The sequence below is a fragment of the Priceomyces carsonii genome (genome assembly GCF_900007245.1).
Source record: "Priceomyces carsonii strain CBS4050 genome assembly, scaffold: Debaryomyces_carsonii_scaffold_6, whole genome shotgun sequence".
NCBI lineage: Eukaryota > Fungi > Ascomycota > Pichiomycetes > Serinales > Debaryomycetaceae > Priceomyces > Priceomyces carsonii.
This window is the reverse complement of record NW_026946679.1, coordinates 578,325-601,162: the sequence shown is the minus strand read 5'-3', so window position 1 is coordinate 601,162 and position 22,838 is coordinate 578,325. Positions and strand designations below refer to the sequence as shown.

The following is a 22,838-nucleotide window of genomic DNA, read 5'->3' as shown; positions in this document are numbered from 1 at the left end:
TTTTCACTAGCCAACGATATGTTGCCCAAAACAGTCAGGTATATCAGTGAAAAGAAGCTCTTCAAGGAGTTCATTAGATCTCTTTCAAGGAGAAAAGACAACGTTTTATTAGCTGATGCGCTTAATCTTTTGTCTCCCCTGAAGGCTGTCAAGAATGAAAGCAGCTATAAGCCCTCATTATTCAATAATTTGACCAAAGGACCGGCTCAAGAGCAGTATGCTAACTTGGACCTTATTGGATTGAATATGGGAAAGAACCATGACTCATCAAGGTTCCTCAACGATTTATTGGCTGGTATACGATCTTCGAGCATGGTGAATAGATCTACATATGAACTCTTGAGAATGGAGCCCAAGGAGCTTTCGGGCTATATAAAAACATTAACAGATGAGAATAAACTTATCCAGATAGCCGAAATTATTCATATTCAAAATAGAATGTCATTTAAATTGATGATGGACATTTTATTAAACAAAAATTTAAAAAGTCTAGATATGCTACCCATAAATGCAACAGACATAGAGTCCAATGAAAATCTTACTTGGGAGCCAATTCAATATGTTCAATTCAATATACTTTTATTGAAAAAATGGCATGATATTAAACGGCCCTTATTGATTATAAAAAATCTCAAGAAACACTTTGATGACACTTACTATCCCTCAATACAACGAAATTTTCTTTCTCCCTTCTATGAAAGGATACTATGGAAGTTTTATTTCGAGTATGTTAAGCAATATGACGAAATACATTACATAAGAGAGCTTAACAGTATTAAATCCACTTTTTTGATATGGGAGAGCTCGACTACAAACAGCATTCAAATCAGTGATAACTTGTTGGCAAACAATACACTGCTCACTTTTCCTCAACGAATCTTTTTCCGGGTCCATTCGAGTGATTTCTTTAGGCAAAAGATTTATGAAGAATTACAAGTAAACGAACACTCTCCCTTGCTTTCTAAGTTGAAGAAGATATCTATAAAGTTCAAATTGTATCAATTTGATGATTCACTCATAGGCTTCAAGAGAACGAATTGCTACTCCTTATTTAACTTGATTGAAAATTTGATAATGAGCGAGCTTCAAACTGTTAAGACTGTTGATTCCGAATTAAATCTTATCCTTAACGAGATTAGGGATTTTAAAAGAGCAGCGGTAATGAAACTGGACGATAGAGATAGGCTTCAGAGCGATTTGGAAGGATATTTCGTCATGAACAATGTTTGATGGTAGTAAGGCAGGCTAAACTACCGTTTATTGTTTGATATATATTATATATATATGGCTTTCTAAATGGTGAAATTATATGCACAAATTTTAGATTCCCTTAGCCAAGAAGACGTAGCGTATCTCTTACATAGCTTTCTTTGTTTCTCGTGGGGGCTTATTCTTTTAGGCTGATAAATCTTATCTTTGGTTTTGTGATATTACTTGCTCAAATTAAAGTTTGGACTTCAACTTTTATATATAAAATAGTTGCCTTTCTATTCTTCTTGGGGAAGTTAATACAATGACAGAGAAGAGCCGTCTTTTAGACGATGAAAGCTTGAGTAGCATTAGAAATAGAGAAGATAGAAGTCATCTCAAATCTTTAGTGAAAGTTATTAAGTGGTTAACTGTTGCTTTAGTTTTAAGCGCTATTATAGGCTTTACGCAAAAACCATCCACAGGGAGAAATAACAAGAAGTCTCAAAAAAAGAATGTTATATTCATGGTGACTGATGGTATGGGACCGGCATCGTTATCATTAGCTAGATCTTTTAAGCAACATAGAGACAAATTACCTATAAATGATATTTTGGAATTAGATAAATACTTAATTGGATCGTCAAGGACCAGGTCAAGCTCATCATTGGTGACAGATTCTGCCGCTGGTGCAACGGCATTTTCTTGTGCATTAAAGACCTATAATGGTGCGATCGGTGTTAGCCCTGATAAAGCACCTTGTGGTACCATTTTAGAGGCATTAAAATTGCGTGGGTACCTAACTGGTCTCGTTGTGACGACTAGGATTACTGATGCTACGCCGGCAGCTTTCAGCTCTCATGCTGATTACAGATTTCAAGAAGATTTGATTGCTCAGCAACAACTCGGTGAGTATCCATTGGGGAGAATGGTAGACTTGATTCTTGGTGGTGGTAGATGTCACTTTTATCCAAATTCCATTGAGGGGGGGTGTCGTTCAGATGATAGAAATTTGATTGAAGAAGTTAAGGCTAAAGGTGAATGGTCATATGTTGGTAACAGGGAGGAGTTCGATGCTTTGAAGCTGGGCGAGAATGTCTCTTTACCTTTGTTGGGTTTGTTGGCAGACACGGATATTCCTTATGCGATCGACCGTGATTCTTCTGTTTATCCTTCTTTGGCAGAACAAGTCAAAGTTGCACTTACGGCTCTTTCTAAAGCAACTGAGGATTCTGATGAAGGTTTCTTTTTAATGATTGAAGGTTCAAGAATCGATCACGCTGGTCATCACAATGATCCAGCTGCCCAAGTAAGAGAAGTTTTAGACTATGACGACGCTTTTAAAGAGGTAATCAAATTCATCGATGAAACTGATATTCCAACAGTTGCTTTGTCTACTTCGGATCATGAAACAGGTGGCTTGGTCACTTCGAGACAGGTTTCTCCTTCATATCCAGATTATTTATGGTACCCTCAGGTATTATTAAATTCAACTCATTCCGGTGATTACTTGGCTACAAAGATCGTGAATACTAAAGATGAAAACATTTTAGACAGCTTCATATCTAAGCAAATCATTGAAAAAGAAATGGGAATCAAAGATTATACATCTGATGAAATAGCGTTGATAAAGCAAAATGCCAACAATCAAGGTAACTTATTATATGTTTTAAACAATATGATATCTTTGAGATCACAAACTGGTTGGACAACTCATGGTCACTCTGCAGTCGATGTTAACATTTATGCCCATACCAACTCCGAAGACATTAAACAGAAATTGTTTTCAAATAAAGAAAATTATGGTTTATTAGGAAACCATGAGAATATCGAACTTGGTCTCTTTATGGAGTCTATCACAGATATTGATTTAAGTAAAGTTACGGAAATGATCAAAGATACACATCATTCGCCTAATTTCGCCATCAAGGGACATACAGAATTTGATTCAATGCACCAGAATGCAATAAATTATTGAAATGTCTCTACATGTTTACTTTTAAATGAATAATTTTCTATTTTTATTTTCTAAAATTAAATAATGATCAGATATAAATTCTCAATATCTGTGTATGGTGTAATCTTCTTTGCACATTTTAGCTCTAAGTCCCTTACCATACTTGTAGAAAGTAAATGGAATAGCAACCATAGCCAAAGAAATAAATGCTAACAACCAACTGGCCCATTGGAGTCCCAATTTGTGGTACATTTGGGTAGTGAAAAGTGGAAAAGCAGCACCACCGGCACTTCTAAGGAAGACCTTCGTTGCTAATGCAGATGCGGCATATTTAGCATATGTCTCAATGATATAATTATTCAAAGAATAATAAATTAAAACCATACCGTAGCCGAATAAAATACCCGATGAAGCAGGCCCAACCCAGATAACATGCTTCCACGAAGTTGCACCCAAAAGGAATAATGACATGCAAGGGAACGGAGCACCAAGCATTGCACCAATCAATCTATCCTCAGGCTCTGGTGCTCTCTTCTTTGTTACTGCGAGATATTTTTTCTCTAAAATTGGGGTAGTTAAAACTGACAAACCTGCTCCGATCAAGATCGGAATGAACATTAAACCTATAATGTTATCTTTGTAACCATACAACTCACTAAAGATGACTGGATAAGCAAAGAAAAATGCATAAAGAAGTGAGTAAATTAAAGCCACGAAACCACAAACTAAATCAAGGACTGGCTCCTGAACCACAAATTTCAAAGGTCTAACAAGACATTCATTAATTGTTTGCATGATAGTCATTGGATGTGCCTCTTGTTCAGTCATAATGTTAGGATTACCGGTTTCTTTTCTCAATCTTTTAGCTCTCGTCTTCAAAATAGTTGGAGCATAAGTTTCTGGAATAAAAGCGACAATGATCCACATGACACCAGCAAACGCCATGTTAACCCAGATCATCATTTCGTATCTTCCAGTTCCAACACTAATAAATCCATTCACTAAACCTCCAAAAACGGGACCACTATAAGGAGCAAAGGAAAAAAATGCAATACTCAAACCCAAACTTTCATCATGCATATCGACTAAGCTTGCACCAACATTGGTCAATGCAGAAGAAGCACAAACACCACAAATAAACCTACATACTAATAAGGTACCAATGTTCTTAGCAACCGCACAAGGAATATTGAATATAACGTAGATACCAAATGATATGAAATAAACAGGCCTTCTTCCGATCTGTTCGGAGAGAGGAGCCCAAAGTAAAGGACCGACACAAAAACCCAACACCATTAAAGAGACAGTCAATATTGACACTTCCAAAGAAACACCAAATTTATCGTTTATGGTTCCTAAACCACCAGCTAAACATGAAGAGCCATAAGCTGCACAGATAACGAAAACCGAAAGAATTATAGTGTAAGACCACTTTATTATAGGGTTCCAATTATGAGGATTTTCTGGATCCCCAATGGTAAAGGTTACGTATTCTATGTCTCCATTTTCCTCCTCGTCCTTTTTTTTTCCTCTTCATCTTCAGCTTCAGCTTTGCCATGAGAGTCAATGGCTGTTAACTCCGAATCTTTTTCATGAGGAGTCCTACCTTCTCCTTCTCCTTCTCCTTCATCCTCTTCGCTCAATCTAGAACGGGATGATCTCACTCTTCCCAATGATTGTAATGTCTTCACAGGTACCAACCCTGTCTCAGTCTCTAAAGTATATTCCTCTGGAAATATGGGGTCCTGCACAGGAGGTGCGACAATATTTCTGGCAACCGGCCCCAGTTTTGTCAGTTCCGTAAGTCCGAGCTCCTTTAAGGACTTAGCAGTCTCAGTCCTAGAAAGTCTAAGCTTTCTAGACTCTGAACTTGGCCTTTTACTGGCATTTTCAAGATCTTCGGATAAGCCTGTTGGCCTATATTCCATGCTAGAGTCAATTGATTCTGAATCTGTCGACATTATTATAACTAATTTGTTTCTGATATATTATATTGCTATTATGTTATTGCTCTATTATTGATTCTGTTATTTCAGCTGTAAAGTTATTTGACAACAGCAAATTTTTGTTACCTGCAATAAACTAATATCTCCAATCAACTAGTGACAGTTCAATTACAACAATAATTTTATCCTTAGTTAGCAAACGCTCTTCTTATATGTTTATTGCGAAGGGTTCCGAAGCGGATGAGCCTTATTCGTTAAATAGAACAACACCTCCCGTAGCAATTTCGAGAGTGCCAAGCCGCTCCCGAGATGATATCCGACGGATAACCGGGAGATGTTTCTGTGTAAACATGTGGCCGGAAGCATCATACTCGGGCGTAAGCCGGGAGGGAAGTTGCAGCTTTACTTTTTTTTGGGGGAAACATTTCTTTTCGGATACATTCCGAAATGTGCTTGGGCCACCGCCTTAGGAGGTAAATTGAGTCCGGCCCCAGCCGCTCACCTAGTTTGCGCGGCTTACGCGCCCAAGGTAGGAAATCGCAGCCTATGTTTTTGTTATGTGACAGACAGACACATATTTTATCCAAAAAGTACTTGCCCAGACCAAAAACCACGCGGAAAAGCGTTGCAACCCGACATAAGGCTGCAATTCCAACGCTTTCAAAAGAGAAATATGTCATAATACAAACTAATGACAGGCCAGGAACCGCATGAAAGAATTAAATCTACATGTAGTTGATCCAATGCAAGCCGTACATATAATTATGTTAATAGTATATACAGAGAGATAGCAATCCGCGCACTGGGAGAGTTTGCTGCTAACCACAAGCCGCTTCTAGCAACTTTAAAATTCTGGGGAAAAGTCTAGTGGAGATGCAGTTCGTTATTCTCCTTCTTATCAAACGGCAGGAATTCACTACTGAGATTAAAGCTACTATTCATGATGTCATTGCGCCATATTTGGCTCGCGTTACCTGATAATGTCCGGGTGTGCTGTAATGAATTATCAGACCATAGTGTATTCGCAAAGCCTAGCGACCCTGAGCTGTTTGGGAGGGGATTCGTGCCCGGATTTAGCAACAAGTTGGGTATAGAGTGAGACGTAGTCAAATCAACCCCTGGTGATTGGACGTTTCCCGGTGGTGCCGTGGCCATAAATCTCGAACCACTTAAGTCCTGATTCAAGCTCGTGACACTCTGGTTACCACTCTGAAAGCCCACGCTAGGGTTCCATAAATTTGGGGCTGGAGCCAAAGGGGACTGCCGGTTGAAGTCGTTGAATATTTGCAGTTGGCTATTAAGGACTGAATGTTCCGAAGCTGGAGAACTTATCATCACTTCGTTGAATATAGGAATAGACTGCACCGATTGGGAGACCGATCTATTATTCGACTGTGGAGTCATCTGACTTCGTAAAATAAAACTGTTATTGGAATTCAAACTGTTGGTATCAACATTAAAGTTCTGTGTATTGGAAGCGTCGAATCCAAAGTTTTGAGAAAGAACCGGATCTACTGCTCCCTGAAACACATGGGTGTCTTCAGCCTGTGGTGCATACACATCTTCGTAGAGGTTCAGCCATGATCCGTTCGCTGCAAAATCTTCTGCACCAGGTGGAGGAGTAGCGGATGAATTTCCACGTCTTCTGAACTTTGGTTTTGGGAGTGCATTACTAAATCCACCAAACTCTATACTGGCCTGATGCTCTGTCATTTTTGCTGGCTGATAGTTTTTATCTTTGTTTAGTTTAGCTACTTCTAGCGAATGCTGAATTGATAAGTACTTGCGGATTTCGAATTTGAAAGCATTTCTCCAGTTGCTCTCAAAATCCTGATGATTCTCTAATTCATTAACGATTTCATTTTGCCACTCAGGTGCTTTTTCGATAATTTTATATAATAGTTCCATGCTTTTTGGGTTAATTGATCCATCTTTGTTGAATGTCGTTTCACTGTTGAAGCTTTCAGCCAAAGGCCTTATTGCTTCAATGACAGATATTAATCTTCTTCTTTCGAGACCTGCTTCTTTCAATGATTCTTCAAGTTTGACGTTTTCTAATTTAATGTTTCTGATCTTCTCAGAAACTTCGTCTATCTCATGCTTTATTTTAATTTTTTCATTTCCCTCATTATTTAATAAATAGCAATTCTTATCAGTCAACTTTTTAATTTTTGATTGATATTCTGCCAATTTAGTATCAAACAAATCGATCGAGCTTTCTATTGATTTCATGCTTCCTGTTAATTTAAGTTTTTGGAATGTTAATTTGTCTTTTTGTTTCTCTAAGTCCTTTATATTATTGTCCTTCTTCACCTTGCACTCTGCTTCTTTTTCAAACTCATTTTTATATTCTTGTAGCTGTGATTGAAGTAATTCTGCCTCTTTCCTGACGTTGGTCTCGTAGGCAATATATTCAGATGAAACTCTTTGTAACTCATTCTGACTCTTCTTTAAAAGATCATTTAATACTTCAAAGCTCTCTATACTCAGAATTTCTGCAACACTAATACCTAAGTTTGTATCTTGGAATGCACCTCTTTCAGTCTCTGGCGGCATCAAATCTTTCATGAAGTCAATTTTTTCCTCATTCAAGATTTCATCAATTTTGCTGGGTAACTCCAAATAAACGGGAAGAGATTGTGATCGAAACTTATTGAGCGAGTTTATTGCTATCACGCTGATCTGATAAAGCGTATCTTTTTCCAAGTTATTTAACTTACAAGAAGTTGAGGACGTGGTGGCGACTGCAAAGGCTATTGTTAGTAAATCATATCAATAACTTTATATAATACGATGAATACTTACCTATTGCATTATTGATAGACAAAGCATATGACAAGAACTCATCATCTTTAGTTTCTATATCCCAGTGAATAATTGCTGATGTTTCAGCTATCGAGTCAATGCAAATTGTCGGTGCATGCGGAATGTCAATATGAAGCTGCTCTGTCAAAACCACTGCAGGAGTACGTAAAACTTTTAAGCATCGATATAATATCCAGAGGACAGAGGGTACCAATGTAATTAGCACCTCGATCATTGCCACTTCATTCGAATAAATATGTCTCCGCAAGGTCAGCTTTGAATATATGTTTTTCGTTTCAGTGATTTGAGTATGGCTGCCATTATATGTATTCAAAAATTTTTCCCTTTATAATCACGTGAGGTCTACTCTATAATTAGACTACAGAATCTGAAGAAACAGACCGTGTCCTCCTACGTATATCGAAGATAGAGAAGATGAGGGCGAGTATTGTCTAGTCTGATTGTTCTGGAAGTGATAGCATATCATCTTCGTAATTCTTTGTGCTGGCGTAAAGTAACGCAAGGTTGAAAATTGCGAGAACAAAGAATGGCCCCATGATCCAGTAGTCGCTCCACAAACCACCAATCAAGCTAACGCATAAAATACCGACACCCCCACATAAGCTGTTGAGACCACTGATGCTGCCAATATTTGGGTTAGATTTGAAGCTACTCAACAAACCTAATGCGTTAAGCATGTATCCATATTGGGAGCATCCTAGAAGACAGACAACTAAAAAGCAAGTAACATTTCTAGGATCATAAGGAGTAGAACCAAGTCCCAAGAGACATAAGGCTAAGTTTCCAACAGAGCCAAAAATTGCAGCCACAGTGACGGGCCTCAGAGTCAGATCAATGAGCCAAGCCCAGAAGGGCGAAGATAATAGAGCAATTAGCTGTGCTATTCCAATTAACATTGCTGAAAAAAAGTAAGCCTGCTGACATTCCTGAATTGCTCCATCAACAGGAGTACCAGAATCACAGAGACCCATCTTTCGGAAATATGTAAACACAACTAAGGGAACAAATACCGTATTAGCAACTGTCGAAGACCTCGCAACAAAGGCACAGCCATGGGCCATTTGTATTTTCTTAGACTGTTTGGATACGACAAGTCCCTTTTTTAACAATTGAATAAAAGAAGTATGCTCTAGAGTTATTTCAGCACTCTCATCATCACTTTGACCTCCGAGAACGGAATTATATATAAATTTGAATAGAACCAACCCAGTCAACATCGAGAAGATACCTATAATGAAATATGAGAGCTGCAAGCTCGCTTTATAACTGAGTGACGTGAAATTGTCTATAATTACTGGCATTGGAAGGAAGAAGTAGACTCCATAAAGAGCCCCCAACCCTGTAAATGCCCCAACGCATGCGGAGTATTTTCCACTGTTGACGCTTCTGTCGTTCTCTGATTGAGTGTCCTGCTCTCTCCAAAATAAAAGTTTTTGGAATCTGAAGTCTGAGAAAGACAACAGATGAAGCATCACTGGAAGCATATTCATACATCCCGATACTCCAAGGGCAAAAAAGAGTCTAAAAATGAACATTCCGATGATACTACTATTTTGGCTGTAGCCTATGAAACTAAGACTGATGCATAAGAAACTAGCAAGAACAATTATCCTCGAGCCGGCGACATGGTATGCTGAGCTAGTGATTTTGTCATTGAGAGTTCCCAAGAGCGGTGCAGCTATAATGGCAGTTAGTTCATCAGCTACTCCAAGTGAACCAATTATTTTGCCAATCTTTCCATCCTGGCTAATTCCAACCACCTTCAAAATATAAAGAGGTTGGGTGGTGACCAAAAATAAAACATTAGCAATGCAAAAGAATCCTGCCAATGCAAGCGCTATGAAGTTTGAAGCTTTGTAATTTTGATTCATCTTAACCCCAAAGTCAATGGCAAATATACATGTAATCCCTTTACCGAACATCGAGTATATGCTTAGAAGTATGTATCACGTGCCATGCTTGATGATGTAATATCATAGAAGTTGATCTCTAGCTGTCAATTGATGCATTGAGAGTATCAGGCTATATTTCAGTCCTTCTTAAATAGCAAAATAAATTAGGAGACCGATATACTGAACATTGAAGCATTCATAAGAGCATCGTGACTATAGGTGATCAAACGATCTCCTCGCGTTGTCCCACCTTGTTTCTTTGACAGAAGAAAATTACCAAGATTAGTTCCATCGAAATGTGTCAAAGTCTCACTAAACACATACAAGAATGAATAATTATAGCTAGATAGATTGTTTTATATAATGTCTGCTTGTTATCTCACTTACTTTTCACTTTAGCTTTCTCAAGAGGATGCACTTCTGAAATCTAGAAATAACAATTGATGATCAGCAGGCAATCTAAGCTTCCTCAATTCTAATCTTCAATTTACTCTTCGTGCCAAACTTAATGCGTGAAACATATACAGTATTATATGACGTGTGTTATAATCTAAAATATGCTCTATTGGTTATCGAATTTTGTGGCCTGTATGCTGTTATTCTTCAGTAGCACTATCACAAAAAAAGTCTTTGAGAAAGGAAAGATAGTTTTATCCAATCGTATTTTATTTTTATTATGATATAGTAATGTCAAATTCAGAGAATAGTAGTGATCCCCAAAGTGCTAAGGGTCTTCAGCATCTGGAAAACTTTCCTGAGAGTGGCGTTTCTTCTGCTTTGGATGACCCGAGGGGCACATCTGTTCGTCGATTAACCAGCCGTGCTTCAGAAGAGAGTATGAGAAGGAGTATTGCAAGCGAACTCAATGACATGGAAGCTGTCTCTTTGCGTGAGTCTCTTCCAGAGGGATTTAATGCAGATGAAAAAGGCTTTCAAAAGACCCCTGTTACCAGGTTCATACGAGGAAATCACATGGCAGCTACTATCTTACACATTCTGACAGGCGCTATATGGGGGGTATTAGCAAGAAAAGGAATAACTGCTCTTACAACTTATGAGGGTTCGTATCTTCTGGGTCTCGTTTGGGCTAACTTTGGAGCATGTTTAGTTATGGGACTACTGATTGAATCATTCAAATTCTGGGAAGATATTTTGGAATCTGATTTATTCAATACAAAAGGGGAGATTCCACTCTACGTAGGCATCACAACAGGGTTTTGTGGGACTTTTTCATCCTTTTCTTCGGCCATTCTTGAGATATTTAATAAAGCGACGAATACTGAACCGTCTGGTACATTCAATTACCCTACGGCAGGGTATGGTGTAATGCAATTCTTAGCAGTTGCATTAGCTCAGTTTGGTTTGTCAGTCGTCGGATTTCATATGGGTAAACAACTTGCTGAAGGTTTAGACTCATATATTCCTCCTTTGAAAAGAAATGTATTTTACATTTTAAGTAATTTATCTATTGTGATTGGGCTTGCTGCTTATATTGTCATTATTATACTAATTGGTGTAAAAGGTGATGGTTCTTGGAGATCTTGGACTTTCTCCTGTTTATTTGCACCTTTTGGAGCACTCTTGCGATTTTACTTATCAAGAATGTTAAACCCAGCTATCAAAAACTTCCCTCTCGGAACTTTTACCGCGAACTTTTTAGGAACGATCCTTCTTACTATCTTTACTTTGTTATCAAGAGGTAAAGCTCCCGGAGCCTCACTTTCGAAGAATATAGTGACGAATATGAATGCTTGTCATGTATTGAACGGGTTAGATGACGGGTTCTGTGGAGCATTGACGACAGTTAGTACCTTTGTTGTCGAACTTTTTGGCTTGAAAACGATTTTTACATATAGATACGGGGTTTTCAGTATATTCTTAAGCTTTATATTCATGATTCTAGTGCTTGGCACATATAATTGGTCAGTTGGACTCACCAATGCAGTTTGTGGTTAAATTTCAGCAATGTATTCATGTGCCGTCGTCTGGATTCCTCTTCTTTCATATGATTCCCTTATTGAGGACGCAAAAGATTAAAGCATGATAAATTATATAGACAGATTTTCTTTGTAAGATATAATGATTTGAAAATTCCAGATTTAATTCATAGATTAATATACATAATAATGCCTGGAGAGCTAATTACCGATATGAGGCTTGTGAGTATCAAGTTGAAAAGGAAAAAATTTTGCGACACTATCTGTCCTATTTTGGGGTTCTCGCTTCAGCACTTTTAAGATGACAATTTTGACACCATCCACGAGATGACGGGATATATGCATCCGCTTTAGTAGCAACGATAGAATAAGACTGCATGATGACAAATGCCGCAGTCCATATATATCGGGGTCCTTATTCCCCTAGGGCCCTATATAAAAGGTTATGTCGCCTTAAGGTCCGTGTAGACGAGTTCAAAGAATTCATTTTGATTAATTGAGACAGATATGAAGTTATACTCAAGAACAGTTTATGATTCACGTGGTAATCCCACTGTAGAAGTTAATCTTACAACAGATAAGGGGAAGTTTAGAGCAATTGTGCCATCCGGAGCCTCCACTGGTTCCTTAGAGGCAATAGAATTGAGGGATGGTGATAAGTCTTTGTGGGGAGGCAAAGGTGTGACGAAAGCCGTATCAAATGTTAATGATATAATTGCACCAGCTCTCGTTAAATCAAATCTTGATTTCAAAGATCAGAAATCTGTAGATGACTTTTTGTTAAAATTGGATGGTACCTATAACAAAAGTAAATTGGGTGCAAATGCCATCTTAGGAGTTTCCTTGGCTGCCTCGAAAGCAGGTGCTGCAGAAAGAGGAGTGGAATTATTTGAACATATTGCTCATATTGCAGGAATGGACAGATCAAAATATGTAATTCCTACTCCTTTTTTCAATTCCTTGAATGGTGGTGTTCATTCTGGTGGTGCTTTGGCTTTTCAAGAGTTCATGATCGTGCCTACAAGTGCAAAAACATTCTCAGAAGCTGTCAGAGTTGCTAGTGAGGTTTATCACACCTTAAAAAATTTGGCAAAAGAGAAATTTGGCCCATCTGCTGGTAACGTGGGTGATGAGGGAGGCGTTGTTCCTGATATTGATACACCTCAACAAGCATTGGATTTAATTACTTTAGCAATCAATCGTGCTGGTTACGAGGGCAAGGTTCACATTGCTTTGGATCCCGCATCCTCCGAGTTTTACAAGGATGGAAAATACGATTTGGACTTTAAAAATCTGAAGTCTGATCCAAAAGATTGGTTATCTGGAGAACAATTGGCTCACTTATACTCTGAATTAATTGACAAATATCCTATAATTTCTTTGGAGGATCCGTTTTCAGAGAAAGATTGGGAATCCTGGGAGAAGTACTACCCTTTGTTATCCTCTAAGGTTCAAATCATTGGTGATGATATTACCGTTACCAATCCAAAAATCATCCAAAAGGGTATTGAAAAGAAAATTGCTAACTGCTTACTTTTGAAGGTTAATCAAATTGGTACTCTTAGCGAGGCTATCGAAGCTGCAAAATTGTGTTATGCTTCCGGTTGGGCGGTTCAAGTATCTCACAGATCGGGTGAAACTGAAGATACAACAATTGCAGATATTGCAGTTGGATTAGGTACCTCCCAGATAAAGTCTGGTGCTACTGCGAGGTCAGAGAGATTGGCAAAGTACAACCAGCTTCTTAGAATTGAAGATGATTTAGGGAGAAACGCTACCTTCGCGGGTGACCAGTTTCACCAATTATCTGGCAAAGTATGATTTTTTGTCTCTGGTATCACATACTACGACATATTTCAATCAAATTTTAGTTAGTAGTTTATGGCTTATAATGTGTGCAATGTATAGGGTTTGTCTAGTTTGAATCCTTTGGGCTTCTCAAGTCTTCATTCTAACCCTATCTTCCTGTAGTCTTTCGGAAGCTTTTGCTAGCGGAGGGTAATAATAGTAAGAGTGAAATGTTTCGACCGTTCTGGGTTTTCCTTTTTACTTTTTGTTGAATTTACTCTTCGTAAACCTGTGATGGAAGCTATCAACTTTCAAATGTTAAGAGAGCTGGTTATGATCTGGATGCAAATAAATTTGTTAATCGATATAGAATAAAAGGATGAATACACGTTCTGTATTGGGTTCAGTTTTTAAAACATGCTCGTGTATTTATGTTAAATTATAGCTTTTCACTAAGATAGAATTTTGAGTCTTATTATCGTAATAATCGTTAAGCTCTGCATTGCTTATCAGAGTGAATTAATACCTGTATATAACGTCTCATATCAATGTTCCAGCTTATCAAATTTGAAGAAACGAAATATATCACATTTAATGACAGTAAATTCACCATATTGATATTCCCAGTCGATTTCTATGGTTATCGAAGTATATTAGCCAACAATTCTTTGGCATCCAGGTCATTTTTTAAGGGAACTTGAATTAGGATGGTGCCAGCTGAGATAAGCAGCCTGTGCCCTTTACACGAGCCCAGAGAAAATAGAACTGACAATAGCCTCTCTCTAAGCTTGAACTGCTCTTGCTTACATTGAGCGAAATGCCTATCGTGTCCATCTCGTCTTACTTATTGATTTGGAATAGAGTACGATAAGTCAGTACTTTTGATTTAGAAACGTGATCATTACACCTGATTTTTGTGCACACTGCAAGTCATTTATTTGCAGAATCGCTTTTATGAAACAGGCTAGAGAACATGCTGTCAAAGGTACATCAAACTTCATCACATGATGAACTTCGTACAAGGAGACAATCTCTTGAAGCAGAATTAAGGCTAACAGAAACAAGATCGCTTGAACAAGATTTACCTGAAGGGTTTAATGTAAATCTGGAGAATTCTTCTACGGGTGAAACAAAAAATGGTACAATAAAGTCCTTTTTGGCTCAAATGTTTTGCTGCAAGTAATAACACATCAAAGTTCAAGAGTAGCACTTGAAGGTCGTACTGCTAAGTGTTGAAAGGTGTATATCAAGTAGATCATTTCTTGAGAATACCGACTTTTTAGGTTTACAGTCTAAGTTTTCTCCTTTCAAAACAAAATTTATTATGTTTGATTATCCTGCCCAGCTTGACTTGTATCACTGTAGTGATATCAACTCATTATTCGCCGTCTTGAGAATCCTCATTTTAGACCCAGTATTGCATAGCATAGTGGTCCTCATATCAAAGTTCGTATCTATAGACTCCCAAATGGCCAAATGCTATTCCAGTTGCTGTGGACGTCATCTCTGTTAACATATAGTTTCTTATTTTTCGTACTTTAAAGAATACAGTCATCCTATTTATTGGACTACGACTCTGTGAGAGAATGAATGATATTTTTCTAAAAGTATCTTTGCAGCAAACTGATAATTGTTTAAGAAGAAAACTTCAATACAAATAATCTCATGCCTAAAACAACGGTCAAATGATGCAATGATATCAGATTATGTTTGATCTTGAGAGTATCGGGATAATTAAATTCCCCAAAAAAAGGGACTAGCTAACAAAAACTAGAAAATGATTGAATATTAAGGAGTTCACTTGGTTATGCCTTTCTTATCGTATTCAATTGGATTCATGCGTTCATAGCTACTAAGCAGAAGAGATACAGGTTGAGTTATACGCTGGTAATAATAAACTTGTGTTGTGATAGGAGCTGCAAAAAAAACAAAAATCAAGGTTTGAACTCGATTCTTTGGAAGAACATCAGGTTTGAACTGATCTTTTTCACCAGTGTGGTTTGAACACACCGAGAATATCTCAATAGAGGTTTGAACTCTATTGTATTTCCTTATTGTGTTCAGGTTTGAACTGAACACTACTAAGATAAGTAGTAGTAGATGTTGACTACAGCCGACATTCGCGTTGCAAGGTTTGAACTTACAATGGACGTCCGTGTAGGCGTGTGGACAACGCGATTTACCTTCAATGACCTGAAGGAAATGTGCAACGCAAGGTTTGAACCCACGATGAATGCCACTTGCAACAAATCTGAAAGTAACTCAGATATGCCAACACCTTCTTCCTTAAAAATCATTAAAAAAAAGAGCGATACTACCTGTTGTGCAATAATGCTTTGGTGTTATAGACTAATAGTGGAGCCAAATAATTACACAATAAGTGAAAATCCTTCTATTTATCTTGTGAATGTAATGTACCTATGCTCTGCTCAGTACTTGATGGTCAATTCTTAGTCCTGGCTTTGCTTAAGTCTCTTCAGTTAGGGATCGTTTTATCTGACTTGTCTGCATATAACACTAGACCCGTGTCTCCACGTTTAGCCCACTTTTGGTAGATATATCGTATCTAAGGTTTAATAGGTGAGCTTGTGTAAGGTGAATTTGGTACCGCCTCATTAGGCTTTTTATTTCAATATCAAACATTACTCCACGTGTTGCATAATTGTAAATGGCCCAGCATGGAAGCTCAATTTTTCCATTGCATACTAAGGAAATACATCTAACGAAGATGCCTAGCGGAAAAGGGTCTCCCACTTTCTCCTATGTCCTGGTGTCATTCACAATTATCTCCTTTTCATCTTTAGTAATTCCCTGGCGCTTTTTTTATAAGCCTATTTCGCAGCAAATTCGTTAACAGGGCCCTGAATTAACGAGATCAGGATCTTTAATCAAGCCTAGTAGCAGGATATAGTAGATATAGTAGATATAGTAAAAAAAAATATGCATCTAGGATAATAATTCCTTTCTTTAGTCGTCTTGCCTTATTCTTGATCTTTGCCCCTACTTTTAATTATGGTACTCCAAGATTCTCTTGATATCATCCAATACGAAACTCCGAGATACATACAAGACAAAAAAAAAATAATCATATATAAAGAGAAATTATCGCTGATTTATTTACACCGCACGTCTCGAGAGAGATATTAAAGACTTCTTAGAGTCACTGCATTTGTTTGGATCCAAGTAATAACATATTGGGTGTTTATATACCCTATTTACTCCGTATCGGTTGAGAAGACTTGTTTGGGTCGATTCTTTTTAAGTACCATTATCGAAACATTTGTTGCTGACTAGTACTGTATCATCATGCCCAGTGTACCAAAAGCTGCAAGTGATACCACCATAGCTATGGGCAATGATCTGGGACACAAACAAGTCGAGGAAAGTCCTATAAATGATGAAAGCGACTATGATGATGTTTCTTCATCCTCTTCATCTTCGTTGCGTAGAAGCAACTCAGTGTCATTTGTGGATCTATCGAAGCTCTTATTTATGAATGATTTCGACTTCGGCTTTGACCTAGATGCTGTAAGCGATACAACTCGGAAAAGATTCAATAAAATGAAAGCAAAGACGAAACAGAAACTTCAGAGATTAAAAGACGAACAGCCTTTAAGGGGATCAGAGCTCTCAAAGGTCCAAGAAAGGTTTATTAATAGATTATCTCGCTTTGACGACAGGGTACATATCAATCTCCAAAGCTCTGCCGCAGAGAAGCTATTTTACGCTATTGCTGTGTCTTTGATTGCTACCGCAGGCTTCATAATAGGAAAATACCCAGATCATTTTCATGTATTTTACACGATACTATTTTCATTACTCATGCCCATTCGATTTTACACTTACTTTAAGCAGTCGTTTCAATATTTCTTAGCAGATTTATGTTATTACGTGAACTTGCTTTTGATAACGTTTATCTGGTTCTTCCCGGAATCGCCTTCATTATTTGTCTCCGTCTTTGCATTATCCATGGGCACATTATCATTTGCAGTTATAACTTGGAGAAACTCCCTAGTGTTGCACTCTATCGAAAAGACAACTAGCTCATTTATTCATATTATGCCTCCTGTTACCTTATTTGTGATCGTGCATGAGCTTCCAAAGGACTATTTGCAATCAAGGTTTCCTGCGGTTTCAAGTATCGATCACTGGGATTTTGTTGGTGGTATCATTTGGACTTCTATCTACTATACTCTTTGGCAAGTCAGCTACCTTTACTTCATCACTATTAAGAGGAAAGAACAAATAGAAAAGGGTACTGTCACATCTTTCACATGGTTGAAAAAGAAAAACAGCAAAAGCTTTCTAGGTAAGTTTGTCAACTCTTTACCATATACCTGGATGCAAATAGCAATGTTTACATTAATTCAATTCGGCTATCAGATCCTTACCATGATGTTTTGTCCCATATGGTTTACCTACAAACATGCCTGCGGAAGCTTTGTGCTTTTTATATTTATATGGGCAAGCTACAACGGTGCCACATATTACATCGATGTTTTTGGAAAGCGTTTTGAGAAGGAGGTCGAGAAGTTAAAAAGAGAAATTTTAGACTTGCAGCAGCAGAATGAAAAATTGCAGTTTTCACCTTTGGACGAGGAGGCTACGACTGATATTAAATTAAACGATTCTAGTACTTAATTTGAGAGATGTGGTATTCAAATTTCATTATAGTGTGTCAGCTTTATCTTCATTAGTTTGCTTTGTATTTTGTACTTTTAATCATGATGTAATTTTATATTTTAGTTCGAGGAACTATTAAGTATATCGAATCTTACTAGGTTTATTCTTTTAGCTGTTTATACCATGGGTGTTAGTAGATTATAATTGTGTATCCGGGTAATCACACTACAAATTTTCGATCTTTTTACTGTATGAATTTTTTACACTGTAGCGCTCTGAGACAAAAGCATAAGAACGGTCAGCTAGCTGTTTGAAGAAATAAGGAATGTTGAGAGGAGCTCCTGGTTTAAGACGATCTTGCAATATCTTTGTGAGGTCCTTTTCATCGAGGTCAAGCTTTTTGTGGGCAGAGCATGACAAAGTGAAGTCGCATCTTGACTATTTGTCCAAGTTCTACTCTCCAGAATTATTGCAAAGCATAAAAATCACGGAATCATTGATAGATCCCAAGACAATATTGGAATTGAAGAAAAAGGGAGACAAGGTAAAATCAACCGTTGCACCAGCTGATCCATCATCAGATTATTCTATGACAGATCCAAAATGGGACGAACCCATAATCTTCCCAAATCAGGCTGAGGGTCACTCTCCCTACCCTAAAATTCCTCAGATTCAAGCAGCTGACAGAACGGATTTAGTATTACGTTTCAAAGCGAATGCTGATAGCAAGAGACCCTTGTCGGCGTTGAAGGGTAGAAGAGAACTAGCTGAAGGATTGGCTAAATTGACTGGCTTGGATCAAAGATACATATCGGGACTTTATGTACGTCCCATAGTCATGAAGCGTGTTTCCTGTCAGACATCTAAGGGTAAGATTCCAAACTTTTATGCATTAACTGTTGTTGGTGATAAGAATGGTATGATTGGTTTGGGAGAGGGAAAATCTCGAGACGGTATGAGAACTGCATTAATGAAAGCCCACTGGAATGCTGTCAAAAATTTGACTCCAATCCCGAGATATGAGAATAGAACTATTGTTGGTGATATTGAGTATAAATTTCATGCCGTGAAGCTTTTTATTAAATCGGCCCCTTCTGGTTTTGGTTTAAGAGTCAACCCTAATATCTTCGAAGTTTGTCAAGCTGCAGGAATCAAGGATTTAAGAGGAAAGATCTACAAATCAAGAAATCCCATGAATGTTACTAAGGGCTTCGTAGCAGCTTTGACGAAACAGAGATCCTTGGAAGATCTTGCCATTGGAAGAGGCAAGAAGCTTGTGGATTTGAGGAAAGTATATTATTCTGCTTAATTCTTCTAGTTTTCTTCTTGTATATATTGAATCAAAGTTAAAACAACAACGGTATTGTAGGAAACTTAAATTTTTGTCGAGATGGCATAGCTGTGGCTGTGTATGAGCACTAAGAGGACAGCAGCATAGTTATAGAGAAAAAAAACTCAAATCAATTTATTTCGTACTATTTAATCCACAAATTGACCTAGAATCTGAAAAAATCGATGTCCATATTAGATTAATATTTCAACGCTTGAAAACAAAGCTTATAATTATCATCATTATTGTTCTCTCCACAATGGCTTTTTTTCAAGAAGTATAATGTCATCTTTAAGGTTGCTTAACTGTTGCCAGCATACCTGCTTGCCTAAGCTTCACACCGGCTGCTAATTTTTAGTGTTTTTATGTATGACATCTGTATGCAGTCCAGTCATCTGAAAGAAATATTGTGTTGAGCATACACTTTAAAGAGTATTACTATCAATACTATTACTAGTGAATAAATCTAAGAAGTAGTTAGAAATTTGGTTACTATGGTGGTTGACACTGCTTATTACGATTTGTTGCATATTGAACCAGGTGCTACATCATTGGAAATAAAGAAAGCTTACAGGAAGGCGGCAATTAAATTACATCCTGATAAGAACCCAAACGATCCTCAAGCGGCAGCAAAGTTTCAAGAGGTAGGAGAAGCATATCAAGTATTGAGTAATGAGACCTTAAGAGCTAAATACGACAAGCATGGAAAGCAAGAGTCGATCCCTACGGAGGGATTTGAAGATCCTTCAGAATTTTTTTCTATGATATTTGGTGGAGAAGCATTCAAGGATTGGATTGGCGAATTATCACTCTTGCAAGAGCTTGCAAAGTCAGCAGAAATCTCAGGTCAAACGGAAGATGATACAAAGAAGGATGAACATGAAGAAACGAGCAATCAAACCCAAAATCATGAAAGTGGTAATACCTATTATCTCGAAAATAGAGAGTGGAATGGTGAAGAATCTGGAGCCAAACCTGAAGAAAGGGCTAAGAAAGAGTTGACGAAAGAGCAAATAGAAGAGAAAGAGCGTAAAGACAAACTTGAGAAGTATGAAGAGGAGTGCAGGTTAAAGAAGATAGAAATGACCAAAGAATTAACAAAGAAGCTTGTTGATAAATTGAGCCTTTATACCGAAACTGACATGAAGGATGATGTTGCTCAGTCATTCAAAGAAAAGATTAGGTATGAAGCAGAGTCTTTGAAGATGGAAAGTTTTGGCTTAGAAATTTTGCATACTTTAGGTTCAATATATAGAACCAAGCTGAAAATTTTCTTGAAAAATCAGACTTTCTTTGGCTGGGGTGGTCTCTGGTGGTCAGTAAAGGAGAAAGGTGGTGTTTTCAAAGATACTTTCAAAACAATTACATCAGCTTTAGATGCTCAAAAGACAATGCAAGAGTATGCGAACATGCAAGAAGATAACGAATATCACGCTAAGATGGAAGCCGAAGAGAAGGAGAAGGCAGATAAAGAAGTAACGGAAGCAGAACGAGAGATTGAGGAATTGAAAAAGAAGCAAGAAGAAATGGCCAAAGGACAGCCACAATCTAAGGATGGTAGTAAGCCTGAAAAGGTTCCTCAGAAGCATACTGCAGAAGAAATCGCAGAAATGGAAAAGCATTTGTTAGGAAAGGTTCTTGCTGCTGCGTGGTCGGGATCTAGATTTGAGATCCAAGGCACTGTCCGTGGAGTTTGTGATGAAATTTTAGATGATGAAGAGGTTCCAATAGAGAAAAGGATAGCTAGAGCGAAAGGATTGAGACTTATTGGAGATGTTTTCAGCTCCATGAAGAGAACAGAAGCAGAAGATGAGGAGGCCAGAATTTTCGAAGAATTGGTTGCTGAGGCAAGCAAGAAGCGAGAGAAAAAAGCAACTCCTACTGCCCCCAAGAGCTAAGTAGTGGCAAGTGTAGATTGGCCATCTAGAAATTTATAGGGATACTTACTGAGTAGATTAGTATTTTAATGTATTTATTGTATGGAAGGGAAGGTAAGGGTAGAATAATTTTCATGATAGATTTCGCAATTATTATATTGAGAGCTGGAGCCGTTTGAGGTGAACCACAGTTGAGTTTTATGAACGATTGAAAAATGATTGATTCTTTTAAAGCTATCAATAGACATGGAATACCTTTCAAATCTTCTGAAAGAAAATCCTTCTAGTGCTACGAGATCGGTGCACAATATCTCATTCACTTTTCCTGTTCGGTACTATGATTTTCACGTATACTACTTCGCTCATGACAAATCATCAAGCGACGAGTCAGACTCTTTAAGAGATAGACTTTTGAATGAATTTCAAGAGGATTGTTCTGATGGCTCGATTATAGTTAAGAAGCTACCAAACGATAAAGTGATTGGACCACATCCTACTCAGTTTTGGGAGGCAGATGTTTGCAGACCAGAAGTGTTTGTCAAAGTATTGAGTTGGTTTCAATTGCACCATGGAAACTTATCCGTCTTGATACACCCTCAAAGTGGAAATGATTTAGCTGACCATACAACGAATGCATTGTGGTTGGGTGAAAGACTACCACTACTCACAAATAAGCTACCCCAAGAATCATTGGGCATACCAGAATTTGGGATTAAAGGAGGTAGCCGAATTCCAGCAAAAGACTTCAGTAGTCATGTACCGATCTTGAAGTAATCATCTAGAGTATTTATTAATTCAAGTTTTATGATTGTCTAACGCTCAAAAGCCTAAATATTCTACAAAAGTTAAATAGATGGAATGCCATGAGGCCTTCAAAAGTCATTTTCCTTTTTGAATTTATCTAAAGCCCTCTGGTAGTCTTGGATAAATTTAATTACTTTTTTTCTATTCTCTCTCAAAACGTCATTACTGTAGACTTCGATACCGTCAAGTTTCATCAATTCTTTAAGTAGCATTTCTTGCAAATAGTTAAATTTGTACTCGCTCTCCTCGGGCTTCAATTTAAGAGCATTTTCAAAGTAATCTTGAATCTGGGGAACATATTCTGCTTCAACATAATTTAAGATTTGCCCAATCTCCAAATTGGCTTTCTTCAACTTCGGTACCTTTTTCAGCTTCTTTTTCTGGCTCTTTGAAACCTTTGAGCTTTTATTTGACGAGGAAAAAACGAATTTGCCTAAAAAGAGGAACGCAATTAATGCTGCAAGAGATATGGTAGTTGTGATAGGAGTGACTTTCAATTCCTTGAAGTCATCGAGCACTTTTTCTTTTTCATAAGCTAGTTGGTCGATTTGTGGTTTTAATTCTTCATACTTAGAACGAACTAACGAATTTGCACTTTGAAAACTGCTCTTAAAACCTTTGATTGCCGTGTCCTTCCATTGATTGAAATCGTCCATGATTATGGGCCTTA

The 22,838-nt window shown here is 37.7% G+C and overlaps 15 protein-coding genes across 15 annotated transcripts; 10 read left to right on the top strand and 5 right to left on the bottom strand.

Annotated features, from left to right (window-relative positions):
- Positions 1-18: 18 nt before the first annotated feature.
- On the top strand, positions 19-1,230 carry PRCAT00005358001 (uncharacterized protein; the record flags this gene model as incomplete). The annotated part of the gene is made up of 1 exon (XM_062955427.1): positions 19-1,230. The coding sequence occupies one exon, from the start codon at positions 19-21 to the stop codon at positions 1,228-1,230; it is 1,212 nt and encodes a 403-aa protein (XP_062812031.1).
- A 283-nt stretch (positions 1,231-1,513) lies between these two features.
- Positions 1,514-3,166, top strand: PHO8 (Pho8p; the record flags this gene model as incomplete). The annotated part of the gene is made up of 1 exon (XM_062955426.1): positions 1,514-3,166. One exon carries the CDS (start codon positions 1,514-1,516, stop codon positions 3,164-3,166), a length of 1,653 nt encoding a protein of 550 aa, XP_062812030.1.
- Positions 3,167-3,247: 81 nt separating this feature from the next.
- On the bottom strand, positions 3,248-4,441 carry PRCAT00005356001 (MFS transporter; the record flags this gene model as incomplete). Its single annotated transcript, XM_062955425.1, has 1 exon — positions 3,248-4,441. The coding sequence occupies one exon, from the start codon at positions 4,439-4,441 to the stop codon at positions 3,248-3,250; it is 1,194 nt and encodes a 397-aa protein (XP_062812029.1).
- Positions 4,442-4,638: 197 nt separating this feature from the next.
- PRCAT00005355001 (uncharacterized protein) lies at positions 4,639-5,106 on the bottom strand (the record flags this gene model as incomplete). Its single annotated transcript, XM_062955424.1, has 1 exon — positions 4,639-5,106. One exon carries the CDS (start codon positions 5,104-5,106, stop codon positions 4,639-4,641), a length of 468 nt encoding a protein of 155 aa, XP_062812028.1.
- Positions 5,107-5,955: 849 nt separating this feature from the next.
- PRCAT00005354001 (uncharacterized protein) lies at positions 5,956-8,131 on the bottom strand (the record flags this gene model as incomplete). Its single annotated transcript, XM_062955423.1, has 2 exons — positions 5,956-7,844; positions 7,897-8,131. The coding sequence occupies 2 exons, from the start codon at positions 8,129-8,131 to the stop codon at positions 5,956-5,958; spliced, it is 2,124 nt and encodes a 707-aa protein (XP_062812027.1).
- A 217-nt stretch (positions 8,132-8,348) lies between these two features.
- On the bottom strand, positions 8,349-9,839 carry PRCAT00005353001 (uncharacterized protein; the record flags this gene model as incomplete). The annotated part of the gene is made up of 1 exon (XM_062955422.1): positions 8,349-9,839. The coding sequence occupies one exon, from the start codon at positions 9,837-9,839 to the stop codon at positions 8,349-8,351; it is 1,491 nt and encodes a 496-aa protein (XP_062812026.1).
- A 657-nt stretch (positions 9,840-10,496) lies between these two features.
- PRCAT00005352001 (FluC/FEX family fluoride channel) lies at positions 10,497-11,765 on the top strand (the record flags this gene model as incomplete). The annotated part of the gene is made up of 1 exon (XM_062955420.1): positions 10,497-11,765. The coding sequence occupies one exon, from the start codon at positions 10,497-10,499 to the stop codon at positions 11,763-11,765; it is 1,269 nt and encodes a 422-aa protein (XP_062812025.1).
- Positions 11,766-12,253: 488 nt separating this feature from the next.
- PRCAT00005351001 (enolase) lies at positions 12,254-13,567 on the top strand (the record flags this gene model as incomplete). The annotated part of the gene is made up of 1 exon (XM_062955419.1): positions 12,254-13,567. One exon carries the CDS (start codon positions 12,254-12,256, stop codon positions 13,565-13,567), a length of 1,314 nt encoding a protein of 437 aa, XP_062812024.1.
- Positions 13,568-14,507: 940 nt separating this feature from the next.
- Positions 14,508-14,717, top strand: PRCAT00005350001 (uncharacterized protein; the record flags this gene model as incomplete). The annotated part of the gene is made up of 1 exon (XM_062955418.1): positions 14,508-14,717. One exon carries the CDS (start codon positions 14,508-14,510, stop codon positions 14,715-14,717), a length of 210 nt encoding a protein of 69 aa, XP_062812023.1.
- A 917-nt stretch (positions 14,718-15,634) lies between these two features.
- Positions 15,635-15,988, top strand: PRCAT00005349001 (uncharacterized protein; the record flags this gene model as incomplete). Its single annotated transcript, XM_062955417.1, has 1 exon — positions 15,635-15,988. The coding sequence occupies one exon, from the start codon at positions 15,635-15,637 to the stop codon at positions 15,986-15,988; it is 354 nt and encodes a 117-aa protein (XP_062812022.1).
- Positions 15,989-16,840: 852 nt separating this feature from the next.
- Positions 16,841-18,175, top strand: PRCAT00005348001 (glycerophosphocholine acyltransferase; the record flags this gene model as incomplete). Its single annotated transcript, XM_062955416.1, has 1 exon — positions 16,841-18,175. The coding sequence occupies one exon, from the start codon at positions 16,841-16,843 to the stop codon at positions 18,173-18,175; it is 1,335 nt and encodes a 444-aa protein (XP_062812021.1).
- A 307-nt stretch (positions 18,176-18,482) lies between these two features.
- PRCAT00005347001 (mitochondrial 37S ribosomal protein uS5m) lies at positions 18,483-19,466 on the top strand (the record flags this gene model as incomplete). The annotated part of the gene is made up of 1 exon (XM_062955415.1): positions 18,483-19,466. One exon carries the CDS (start codon positions 18,483-18,485, stop codon positions 19,464-19,466), a length of 984 nt encoding a protein of 327 aa, XP_062812020.1.
- Positions 19,467-19,981: 515 nt separating this feature from the next.
- DJP1 (Djp1p) lies at positions 19,982-21,385 on the top strand (the record flags this gene model as incomplete). Its single annotated transcript, XM_062955414.1, has 1 exon — positions 19,982-21,385. One exon carries the CDS (start codon positions 19,982-19,984, stop codon positions 21,383-21,385), a length of 1,404 nt encoding a protein of 467 aa, XP_062812019.1.
- Positions 21,386-21,610: 225 nt separating this feature from the next.
- PRCAT00005345001 (uncharacterized protein) lies at positions 21,611-22,138 on the top strand (the record flags this gene model as incomplete). Its single annotated transcript, XM_062955413.1, has 1 exon — positions 21,611-22,138. The coding sequence occupies one exon, from the start codon at positions 21,611-21,613 to the stop codon at positions 22,136-22,138; it is 528 nt and encodes a 175-aa protein (XP_062812018.1).
- A 98-nt stretch (positions 22,139-22,236) lies between these two features.
- SNL1 (Snl1p) lies at positions 22,237-22,824 on the bottom strand (the record flags this gene model as incomplete). The annotated part of the gene is made up of 1 exon (XM_062955412.1): positions 22,237-22,824. One exon carries the CDS (start codon positions 22,822-22,824, stop codon positions 22,237-22,239), a length of 588 nt encoding a protein of 195 aa, XP_062812017.1.
- Positions 22,825-22,838: the final 14 nt, after the last annotated feature.